This window comes from Microcebus murinus, chromosome 5 (assembly GCF_040939455.1).
Source record: "Microcebus murinus isolate Inina chromosome 5, M.murinus_Inina_mat1.0, whole genome shotgun sequence".
Lineage (NCBI taxonomy): Eukaryota > Metazoa > Chordata > Mammalia > Primates > Cheirogaleidae > Microcebus > Microcebus murinus.
The window spans coordinates 26,504,219-26,517,223 of record NC_134108.1 but is presented as its reverse complement, the minus strand read 5'-3'; the positions used below and the strand labels follow the sequence as shown (position 1 = coordinate 26,517,223).

At 32.8% G+C, this 13,005-nt stretch overlaps 1 protein-coding gene across 9 annotated transcripts in view; it reads right to left on the bottom strand.

Annotated features, from left to right (window-relative positions):
- Nucleotides 1–88: 88 nt before the first annotated feature.
- The window catches only part of BCLAF1 (BCL2 associated transcription factor 1), a 31,882-nt gene continuing 18,965 nt past the window's right edge, over nt 89–13,005 (bottom strand). For 5 of the 9 annotated variants that reach the window (XM_076002928.1, XM_012739460.3, XM_012739456.3 and 2 more), the window contains 5 exons: nt 11,106–11,281; nt 9,830–10,010; nt 8,695–8,841; nt 2,808–3,020; nt 89–2,644 (listed from right to left, as the gene is read on the bottom strand). In XM_076002928.1, coding sequence (XP_075859043.1) covers nt 2,639–2,644; nt 2,808–3,020; nt 8,695–8,841; nt 9,830–10,010; nt 11,106–11,281 — 723 coding nt within the window. In that variant the 3' untranslated portion in view covers nt 89–2,638. Of the gene's footprint in view, nt 2,645–2,807; nt 3,021–8,694; nt 8,842–9,829; nt 10,011–10,808; nt 10,972–11,105; nt 11,282–13,005 lie in introns of all 9 variants that reach the window. The other 4 variants (XM_076002929.1, XM_012739458.3, XR_001147546.3 and 1 more) reach the window with 3 other exon arrangements.

Genomic DNA, 13,005 nt, shown 5'->3' with positions numbered 1-13,005 from the left:
AATTGATACTAGAAATAGGACACAGAAATGAGTTGTATAGAACAGACGTTAGGAATAATCTCAAAATCAGGTAAACAAACAACAGCTATTACCACTTATGACATTTTATTGGCATATGACAATTTACAAGGGTCCCTGTTGCATTATACATTACACTGAGTAAGAATCGTTTAGCCATCTACATTCATTCTTATTGGATATTTTTTTCTCAAATTATAATTAAATTCCCAACACTGATTTTACCTGTGATAATGGGAACAATAGTAATTCCTTGAAGTAGACTGTAACTGGAAAAACATATTTTACTTTTAATATAAAAATTCCTAGGATATTGAAAGGTATACATATATGCCTAAAACTGAGTCATGGCCTTCTTAAACAGCTTTATTAATTCTTTGTGGAAATATCCTTTGGTTCATTTTTATTTCCATTCTCTAGGCAAAACGAAGTCTGTTAATACAGGTTTACCAAACAGTTATTTCCTGGCACTTATAAACAAATATCCTTACTAAGAGGAACCGTTCAGCCTTTATAACATGTCATAGGTGTGAAGTTAAATTGTGGTTTAAAAAAATACACAGGCTACTTTTTATATGCTTGGCTCTGAAAAAGATAACATCCACAATGGCATTCTATTGTGGAGTTCTCACAATCACCCTGGCCTACTAGAATACAGTATGGTATGATACTCTTTCCTCAAGTTTGTTTAAGGGAATAGAAGTAACCAAAAGTTAAAGCAATGCATTTGTACTTAAAATATAACCTGCCCAAAGGAATTAAGTAACTTTATCTCTACTCTCTATTAAATAATTTTTCAGCGAATCCCTTTTCCTGTTGTCTTAAGTGGATAAACAAAACTCCACATTTACAGTCATGCATACAGATTTGATGTCTAACCAAACAACTGTTATATGTTTATTTGTATAAAATAAAATGGCCATGAAAATTCTGTGTTGGGGTTTACATCCATGTAGCTTTCACATGTAAGTATTATTCTAAATAGGGGAACATGAATTATGTCCTGATTAATTGCTTTGGCAGGTATTTCTTCTGCTTTATAGACAATTTTAAAAAGACAAATTAATGGGGTAAACCACATAATACTAACTATCTTAGGGCCATAGACATCACATATAGAGTTTGGTTTTAGTTTTGTTTCCAATAGCTCTTAATAAATGTCCCTGGCTATAATCAAGGTGCAGAGACACAAAGCAAATCACCAAAAGTACGGATAAAAGAGCCATACACCGAAGATCTTCAAAAGTTTACATTGACAGAATAAGCATTATCTTTTAATGCAAACAAACAATTCCATTGCTGAATTTACAAATGAAATGTGGCTAGTTTTGCATACGCTCATAAAGCAGACCAAACGTAACACTGAAATTTACTATTTCAGATTTTCATTCAAGAGTTATCAAATAAACATAAAAGGTAATTCACATTTGAAAGATTATCTACTGAAAGATAAACCCTTGAGAAGAAAAAGGAAAAGGCATTTTACAAACTGGCAACTAAAATAGGAGAAAAAATAAAAACCAAGTTAGATCAATGCTGGAACAAGCTTCCTGCCAAAACTTTTTATTGGTGACATTTGATAAACAAGTTACTTAAAATACTACTTATGAACAGCATGTTGTGTTTGCCTATTTTTTTCTTATGGTTACACTACAAACTAATGTTTCAGCTGTCTAAAAGCTCAAATGAATATGTAAGATATGAAATCAGGTTATTAAAGTATCAACTTATTCTGCAGGATAATCCTCCTCCATACCAATGCCAGGATTACAGGTTCTGTTCTGTTTTTTCATTATTAAGACATTTGGTAGGAATAGAGTTTTTATTTGCAATATTATTACAAACCAGTTTCCTCTTTCAAAAAGCTGAAATCTAAGACCATGACTCAAACTATCAAATAAGAATAGGAAGAACACTTAATATTGAACCCAAATAGGAAAGGCTTCCAAGAATGTTTTTTATAGGCCACTGCTTGTTTTCAGAAAAAAATAACATTTTCTCAAACTTTTCAATCTAATTTTTAATAGCTTGTACTTTTTAGCTATTGGAAAAGCTTGTTTTCCTTCTTAAACATTTTCTCGAGTGTTAAACTAGTGTAGTTTTACTGAAGTAACAACTTCATGGTATACTTCCAAAATTAGTCACCCTACAATGTAGTGTGTTCGAATTAAGCAGGTGTATACAGTTAAAATAATTAGTGTGGATTCTATAAACAATTTCTGTTCAGGGATTTGTATGTAGAGCTAACGTTTACTTCAGAATAAAACATTAACAAACAGGGAAGGAAGAGAATCAGAACTTTCACAGAGCTGTACTTGACCGTATCTTATAGACAAAGCAGAATTACAATGCATGTAACAAAAACGGTAAAAGTTTCTTTTTAAAAGTTGATAGTTACAAATATGGTACGTAACAATTTTCTACTTTATTTCAGTACAATTTTCAACATACAGTCTACTATTTCTCAAGATATTTGAAGACTTAAAACAAAATTTCTATAGACTACTTGCAAACAGTAAAATTTAAGTAAAATGCTTACATTCTTATTTGAAAACAAAAATCAGGTAAAAAAATGGTGGGTGCAAGTTCTGCTCTCTGTTGCAATCTTACTTCATATTTACTATTCCTAAAAAAGAACAGAAAAAGACATTAAAGATTTTAAAAGATGTGAGGAGTGAAAGTGAACTATTAATAATCATTGTTCCTAAAAATTAAATAATTTTTAATAATTTGCCCACCAAACCCATACTAAAGAAAATCAGTCAGAACTACAGATTGAAATTTTCTACCTTTTCTTCCTTGCGTCTGTCCTTCTTTTCTTCATTATTTTCCAAGGTCTCTTCTTCATCTTCAACAATCCCATCCCCTTGGTATTTGTCATGAGTCCATTTTGGACTGCTACCTGATTTTTTGAAGTTAAAGCGCCCTCTGCCACGTTGAAAAGTACCACGACCTCTTCCTCTTTTGGCCCAATAATCCACACCATCATCTCTGTCATCATGCTACAGAAAAGTTAAAAATAATTGTCAATGAGATATCTTTCTTGTAAAAATGATGATTACTTCTTCAATCATAAGTCATGGTATTAACCTTCTTAAGACTGGGTAGATGACATTGGTCATAGTCTAAAACACAATGAAACCAGTAAAAATGAACTTTTCAAGACAAGTATATTCCATTGTCAAGAAGACTTATATCTTACTAGTTAAGTAACCCAAGCACTGAGGTTGCCCCAGAAAATTGTTTGAAGAATCTCAACTGCTAAATTACTGCTCATTTTCAGAATTGACTTTTTTCTTTCCATTATTATTTCAATCTAAGTCCATTTGTTACTGTGCTGCATGCAATGAGATAAAATAACCAATCTTTTCCCAACAAAATTGCCTTAATCATAAAGATGTGGCAAAAAGTTATAAAATGTCAATACATTATAAATAATGTTCACTAAATAGGTGGTATGAATTTTACACCTTACATATAAAGGCAGATTTTAAATTCCTACTGAGATTAAATCTAAATCAATATATAGTATTTATCAATCTTCTGGGCTAGGGAATTTTACTGACAAATAAAATGACATGGAGCCCAGAGTAACACCTAAGACCTTTTCTTCTTTACCACTCTGAAATACTGCAGCTATCACATTCCAAACTTAATTTTTCATTAACTGTATTTGAATACAGATGGTTCCCTAAATTACAAATTATTCTTTTAAGCAAAACAATCTGCAAAACTGAAAAGTACTTGACTTTCTAGATAAGTAGAGGTGAAGATTACATTCCAAAATACAAAAGGCCAAGTTCTCCTATATGTAATTTAATTAATTACTGTCCACCCTAAATTAGTAACGCTTAAATCTGTTGCCCAAAAAAATGAGAAATAAGGCAAAATAATGCCCCTTTATGAGAAAACAAGTGTAATACAAACAGAATGCTGCATAACCTCTGGAGTACTGGTACTGATCAATTTTCCAAAAGCCACTAAAACTGCTCTTTAATGTGACATAATACTTATTTTTCCCAAGACATACATAGAGCATGTCTTTGGGTATATTCATTTAATATAGATTACCCTCATTCATGACCTGAAAAGCTCAATTATAGACTATACGAAAGAGCACTTACCAACTGTTAACAATTGACCTTTACCAAACCAATGAAAGATCACTAACTAGAGGCATACATGACTCCATAAACAACGAATTTCGGAACTACCAAAAATATATATTTAAATACATCAAAAAGAATTTAACTACAAACCCAAAATAAACTACTTTTAAATAGTCTGCCACCATTCAAAATGATACCTACTCAATTACATAATTTCATGTTCCCTTAATGCAATAACACACCCAACTCGAGTCTGTTTTTATTTGTTTGTTTGTGATATTTATTCAATATTCCATGGATTTTTGAGAATCAAAGGCAAAAAAGTTTTGGAGTAGAGCCATGCATTTAAATTTTAAAAGAAACTGTGTCTTTGGGCAACCTCTCTAGAATTTTACTTCCTCATTTTAATAAAGGGAGATAGCCTTGAGAAAACATAGGTTGGTAAAAAGTGCCTGGCCCAGTGTCTGATAAGCAAGATTCAATAAATGGTGGCAAGCACTGTTCTGAGCACTTTACATGTATTTACTCATCCAATCCTCACAACCACCCTGTAAAATGCTGTTACTTTTCTCATTTTAGAGATAAAGAAATTGAGGCACAGAGAAATTAAGTAACTTGCCAAAGCCACAAAGCTAGTCCTTTCCACTATCCTTTATAACCTCACCCATAAAATACATTTCCCAGACAACCTGGTGGCAGTAAATGATTACCACATACCAGGCAGCTAAGAGTTAGCAGAAACAGAGAAGGCAATGACAAAGCTAGATGCTACAGTTAAACTAGCCATTACTTTTAGACACACAATCATCTGAAGCTTAGTAAAGAAAATAGCAGCTAGAAGATTAAGCTGTGTCCTTCACCAGAGTATCCTGGAAGCTACCAAGTGAGATTTTTTATGCTAAACATACCTTTAATCCTCAAATCTTATGTCCAAGATTTCAATCCCATTACAATTTTTTAAATTAAATGAATTATTTCACAGATGATAAAGGGCCAGAAGTTAAATATTTATACATACCCAAAACTATGTTAACAAAGTAGTCTGTATTAGAACCAAGACCTTCCAAATCCTCATATCTCTTCTGCATAGAATGTTCAAGTTTCAAAGGGTTAATTTATCAATACTCAGACAATTCTGAGCCCCCTTCCCCACCAAAGATTTTCTCTTCCTGAGAAGACAACATCAACTCAACACTAAGAACCTGCCTACTTGAGTACTTTCCCATTTGCTCCAACTCTTCATACTCACCCCTCCATAGAATTTCAGGTTCTAACTAAAACTAGTATCTTTTCTGGAGTGTTTATTATTAAAACATTAGCATACCTTTATAGATATCCAAGTTTGGAGATGGGAAATTTCAGGAAAGAATGCAACAAAGGTTACTAAAATTCAGCACTGGAGAATGAATGGTACGGCACTTTCAGGACCCATGTTAAGTACTGGGTTCTAAAGCTCAATGCGCATGGTTTGAATTCTGATCCCACTCTTACTATAAGCCACACAATATTGGTGAAGCTACTCAATCTCTGTACCTCAGTATTCTCCATCTATAAAAATAGAATAGCCCCAAATTCAAAAGGATCTTATAAGCATTAAATAAGTTAATACATGTAAAACACTTAGAATAGCACCAAGCATAGTATATAATGTTCAATAAATGTTATTAACTAAGTTTAACTTTCATTGATATGGGCAAAATTTATTAAAGCTCTTTTCTTAAATTATAGTTGTTTCTTTTCCTGAATTATATTTATTTTCCCTCTACATTAGCTACCTGAAAGGTATCTTCACATAATATGCAAAATCTTTTAAATTCAAATATCCATGTAAAAACCAAACTTGCCATTTCAATGGCTCTTAAATAAAAACCAAAATAACTAACTTTGGGAATTAACTTATAAGGAAAAAATATACTGTGTTAATTTTACTTGAAATTCAAGTAAACATCAGCCTGTGACAAATAAATTGTGTATGTTTTATATAGAGATCAAGATTTTTAAATATAATCCAGAATTGGCAACACATTAAGTATTACTGCTACTGGTAAGTGGCTAAATTATTAAAATAACACACTCTTCTTGATTAACAAACTATTGCATAATTAAAAGCCAAACTGACTTATGTACCAATTTAAGGTAAAAACTATGATACCCGATTTTGAATGCATGCCATTGAAAAATGAAGGTCTTGCCTAAATTATATATTTATAAATTGTTAAAAGTGGTAAACAATTACTATCTACTTATTCATCTCTAATTGCCTCTTAATTTTCTGACCTTCCATACTTGTCTACTTCTCTGGCATTTTACTTTCCCATTCTTCCCCCTACCTTTAAAATGTTGACCTTTTAATCTCTTCTCTTCTGATTAGGTGATCATATTACAGCTTTAATGATGATCTATAAAATGGTGACTCCTAGACTGTTTTGTCTATCTAAATCAGCATTAGCAACTACCCAATTCAACATCTCCACCTGGTTTCCTCCAGGCACTTCAAATTCAACCTGTCCAGAACAGAACTTTATCTTCTCTGCAAAGGGCTCCTTTCTTCTGGATTCCTTATCTTAGATCCCTCCTTCTCCTGACCAACATCCAACTAGTTAGTCCCTGAATAAATCCTTATAAATGCTACTTTAACTTTTCTCAAATATAGCCCTTAGTTCAGGCATTCAATCTCTCAAATCTAATGATTGTAACCACCATGATTTTCGTAAACACTGCATAAAACCGAAATTTATTAATAAAGTTTTCCACAATCTAACTCCTGCTTTTTCTCAATCTTCCCACAAACTTATACCCACCTTAGCCATTCAATACTGGAATTCTATCATGCTATTTCACTCCTTCTGTTATCTGCAGTATACCTGCCCATCTCTTAAGCTAAAGATTCAAGTTAAGTTCCTCTACAAAAGTCTCTCCTAAGCCTGGAGCAATGGCTCACACCTGTAATCCTAGCACTCTGGGAGGCCGAAGCGGGCGGATCACTCAAGGTCAAGGGTTCGAAACAAGCCTGAGCAAGATCCCATCTCCACTAAAAATAGAAATTTATTGGCCAACTAAAAATATATAGAAAAAATTAGCAGGGCATGGTGGCACATGCCTGGAGTCCCAGCTACTTGAGAGGCTGAGGCAGAAGGATCACTTGAGCCCAGGAGTTTGAGGTTGCTATGAGCTAGGCTGGCACCACGGCACTCTAGCCCAGGCAACAGAGTGAGACTCTGTCTCAAAAAAAAAAAAAAAAGTCTCTCCTAATCTCTCTCCTTTGCAAAACCCCACCAATTCCTCCTTTGGGAAAAGCCACCATACAATTTAGACTGTTTGTGTCTCTATTACTAGTCTCTAAGCCAAGAATTGGAATCTTATTTGTATGTCCATTCTTAGTCTAGAAAACACAAACAGGTGTCTGTTAATACAAATTCTTAAATCCAAAGTAGATGGATCATTTAAAGTTTTCTACACCTGAATCAAACGCCTTTTTATTTCCAGATTGTCAATTCAAGAGACTCAACAAGCACAAATTTCTCCTCGTAAGAGTATAAATTAAACAAACATTTTTCATAATGGGAACAGATGTAACTTTTTTGGTTTCTTGGTCATTAACATACCAAAAAAGGCAAATGGAAATTCATTTTTGAAATAAGTATATTGCCTATTTTCCAAACAAAACAGAGATCCACTTCAGAATACACCTATAACCTTTAACTAAGCAGTTATATCATAGACATTCAGGTCTATTCAAATGTATTCATAAAAAGTCCTCTGAAAGACACAAACTATTTTCCTCCTTGAAAGCAACTAGTTTTCAGAAGTAGTCCCTGAAATAGAAATTCCCCAAAAAGCTGTTCAAAAATGAGTACTTTTGGTAATAGTTTTGGTATTTTCTTAAGTCTGCTCCTATACTGCATGAAGAACCCTTTTCCCCATTCCAAACTGCAGAAAATGTCCATCCTTCTCCAGAGAATGTTTCAGACCCACCAACTCTAGTTTCATACTTGGAAAACTACTTCAGAGGAAAAGTATCTCTGACATAAGGAAGCACCAAATAAGTATACCTAGTAGCTTCTCCATAATGTAATTTTTCTTTTTTTTTTTTAATAATGTAATTTTTCATCGTCCTTTTACTCTAATGAAAGTTGACGGCTTGCCTGAGATCCTTAATTACAAATACTATGGAAGAATTCTTCTCCTTGTCTTTCATTTAAACAACTGTCTGTGAAGATGGAAGGTATATCTTAATGTGAAATTTCTACAACCATCACTGTCTTATAGACAGATATGAAACATACATTAAGCTCAACTCTAATATTCTTCGCTGAATGTAGCTATAAAATCAGGTATATTTTTAGTTTACCCTGATCAGCCTATATGCAATGTCAAGGAAGTATATACAAGACTAAAGGGACCCACATTTTCCAAACTTCAAATCACCTGGATAATAAATTTTTAAAAAGGTTTCCCACGTTATGGTGAAATCTTCTCATAGTAATGGGTATCTGTACTCAAATGTATTCACCTAGTATGTTTTGAAAATTAATGCAAACCAAATAAACAGATTTCTAACACCCACCAAGAAGTACTTCTTGCTCTTTGGGGTATATTCTGGATCCCATTCCTCTTCCTTCGGTCTCTTTTGAAAAGTAGTATTTGAGTTGTTTGGACCAGTATTTGTCCCAGCAAAAACTCCTCTGGCTCTTCCTCTGCCTCTAATTCGAAACTGATTAACATTAACAAAGTTGTTTAGTGATGCAATAAAAGGTATTTAGTTACATGCAAACTCTAATTTTACTGCAGTAACAAAAAAACATATGCCCTAATTTTCTACCTAAATCTCATAGCCACTGAGGATGGAAAGGATGGCCATTTTATACCGTAGGCAAAAAAATTCTCCTACTGAAAGTTGAGTAGGTTAAGAGGAAATGAACAATCAACCTAAGGGTCAGAATATCACACTTTCATGGCCTAAACTAGTATTTTAAAATAATCAAGTTGGTTTTTTTACCTTTTTACTAGCCAGTAGTTGTCTAATTCCTTTGAATTACCATAAATACCCCAAGTGTTCAACCATACCTATCACCATATATGTAAACAAAGCTCTTCTCTTCCCCCAAATGATCTAATTAATGAATTCTAACCAATACCTAACTAGATACTTGCTCAAGGTAGGAGTCTGAATCTAGAAATTAAAAAGGCAAGAAGATGCACTACTATGAAGTCATTAAATAATTATAATGACTTACGGAAACATGGGGATAATGTATATCCTATGTAGAATAAAAAGAAAATTTATATGATTTCTATGATAGATACATACATAAACAAAGATTTGAAGAAAACAGGCAAAAATGAAAATAGCTGTAACACAGACATGAACATCCAGATTTCTTAATGTTTTAAGGTATCTTTTCAAAAAGTAAGTGATTACAGAAATGTATCTCAATAGTTTTCCTCGACTCTTGGGTCTTTAAGGTAGTATGTACATTACTGATCTCAAAATGAAGAAAACCAGTTTACAAAGATGTTTCTAGATCTCAAAATGGCATTTCTTAATGAAGACAATACTTCAAATACTTCATTTTTCAAGACTAACTCTGACTTTAGGAATAATGACTTATACAACAGACAATCTCTGAATCATGTATTTGGCTTTCCTTTTATATAGTACTCTAAGGTAAAGTCTTATCAAAGATAATTTTATTACTTACAAAGGTTCCTCGTGGTCGGCTAACTCCTGCAAAGCCTGAGTATTCTTTCAGTTCATGGTGAGTTTTAAATTCTTCTTCTCTTTCCTTCTTACTCTCCTTTTCTTCTCGAGAACTGGGAGAAGAAGGTGATGCTGAAGAGGATGAAGATCGAGAATGATCTTGCTCTCTACTTTTATGTTTACTGCAAAATAAAGAACACACACCAAAAATGCTATTTTTAAAAAGATAAAGACCCAGCTGAAACTTACAATAAAAGGGATATTTTTTAAGTCAAAAAACTATCCCCTAGTAAAATTATTACATAAGTAAAATAATTGGGTGTTTGACACAGTCTGTTTCCATTTCTCCTCCAATATTTGTTTTACATCACTACTGAAAAGCATGCTATGGCCTGCCAATTAGAAACTAGTAGTCTGTAAGCTTCAAGAATAAGGTTTAGTTCTTCAATATTTTTAAGTTAACTTATATAATCTTTTATTATTTTAACAAAATGAAAAGAAGAGTAGCAACAAGAATGTTCTTAAGGCCAAGTTTCAAAATGACTGCAGTTTGTACACCCTGGGTGAAAACAGTTGGTATGATATGGGCCATAATTATCATTATTGAAATAAAAAGCATGACATTACAAAGAACAGTAATAAATTTAAAAACACAAGTAAAATCCACCATTTACCTAATGAATAGCAAGGAAAAGAGATTATCTATAATACTTTGTATTCCTATTTAACTTTATGATGATCAAATTTTACGAGACTCTAATGCAACACTCGAAAAGGTCATACCTGCTGTAACTCTTACCACTGCTAACAGTATCCATGGAAATATTATTTTGAAAGACTAATGCACATTTATATTTCTAGTCCTTCCTCCCCCCATCTCTCCCATGTTAAACCACTAGATATCAGTTTATAATTCTTGTACTCTGGGTGTTATGAGTTGAAAAAGTGCGGAATCAAGCATAACGAACCAAAGTTCTTACACAAACTGTTTCTAGAAATGCACTGCATTGAAGTCCAACCTCCTGATGTAGCCTGGATAATAGGACACATTAATTTGTCATTTTTTTTTTCAGTGTTAGCTTGCTATTCCAAAGTTTTTGTCCTCATCCACCATAAGCCGTGTAAAAGACAAATACATTTTTGCTGTAAAACAAATAATTTTAATTGTTTAAATTTAAACATTCGATTACACAGTCAAAATTGAAAGCAATTAAGCTGACAATTATTAAAGGCTAATTAGAAGCTAAAACCTAACTCAAGACAGTTTTAACAATTACCTGTCATCTTTGTAAGATTTGTATTCCTTGTAATCTTTTGAAGTTTTTTCTTGCTTTCTTGATCCACTGGATTCCCTGGAGCCCTTGGAATCCCCCCGTTCTTTACTTCTTTCTTTTCTACGGCGATCAATGTCATGCCGAAGATCAGCAGAGTCACACCTTAATTTTTTATCTCCCTATAGAAAGACAGATGCAAAATACAGAGTTGAGGGGAGAAATAGAAAAAAACATAGCAAGAGTTAAATTTTATGCCAGTTTATAAACCGGCATTTTGGTATCAGAAAAAAAATGGATCATATACTATTAAGTTTTTGTTTAAAAAATATACTTGATTGTTTTTCCTAAACATTTGTGTACATTTAGTGCAGTGGGACTGGAGAAGTTTCTAACAGCTATTTATCTTGAGAATTTTATAGATACTCAAAACAATCTATAATAAACTTTTGTACAGTAAAATGATACAAACATTTTTCCACTCAGCACATCCTCATTATTATCCCTCATCCTTCCAAATGTTGTTTTTTTTTAATAGTTGAACAGTGACAGAGGTTATAATCTATAGTTGTGAAATAGCCTTCCACCTATAAAGTTAAGGGATCCTAACATAAATTCTCATTATTAAGCCTCATTATCATCAAGCTCTTCCCAAATAATTTGACCAACCCAATTAAAAAAACAGTTCAAAAGAATTCTGTAATTTCTATAACATGCAAGTGGAATATGATTAATGAAACCAATTGAGGTTGAACAAGGGTAGAAACAAAGCCAGAAAGATATTATTCGTAATCCTGTACTCAGTATCTTGGGCCATATACTGCCCTTTCTCAATTCAGGTATTGCAACGGACATTAGTTTAAACTGGGTCACAATTCACCTCCTTCTTGTTCCATTGCTTTTTCAAATACTATATAATTTAGGAAGATGGAAAGAGGCATCTAGGAATGAAGAGAAATTATACATCAGTAAGATGCTAAGCAATGTGGACATCCTTGCTAGTATTCAACAATAAGAAGTATTTATTCTGGGAAGTCTAGTTATAATATTCATAAGCATTCATAAAACTGAGAGTATGTATATATCTCCAAATGATATCAACTACTTACCTATTTGCTCCCAGGGTATTAAAGAAAAACTCTAATCAAGAACATAAAACTTCCTGTTCACCTAGGTATTACCAAGTCCACAAGTAACAAGATAACGTAAGTGAAACTACCTTGTAAACTACAAACTACATATACATATATATATTAATTACACATTAACATGTGTTAATTCTTCATTAATATAGGAAGATGAAGGATAAAAACCAATGTCATATCCTCTTGTCCATCCAAAAGTCAACCTTACTTCTCCTCCTCCAGATCAAAATCCGGTTTAAGTAATGAGAGAAGTAAGATACTCACTGTCAGAGCATGAGGATAGACAAAACCATCAGGAAAACAAAATTAACCAACATTGAACCCAAGGCATAAAGTTAAAAGCCAAAAAAGTATTCACTTCTCAGAATCTTTTTCAAATCAATATGCCCCATGCAAAGTAATCATTTTCTTTGTAAGCTCCAGATTCCACATCCAATAAATTAACAGCACACCCTATTAAATAATTTGTATACTACCATCATCAATAACAGCTTGTAATAACAGAAGTTCCATTGTTTTCAAGATAGCCCAATTATTCAACAACTCTACAAATGTATTCTCATTTTTCTCATTAGAAAACAAAGGTTAAATTATTTTCCAAATATCATATAGATGGTATTTACTGATAGCCAGAAATTGAACCAAATGGTACTCCCAAGTTTCCTAATCTTTTCAAAACAATGGATAGTTGCTCCCATTCTATCAATTTTGAATTATCAGAGTATAACAGAGTCCCCTTAACCACAAAATTCCATTCTCAC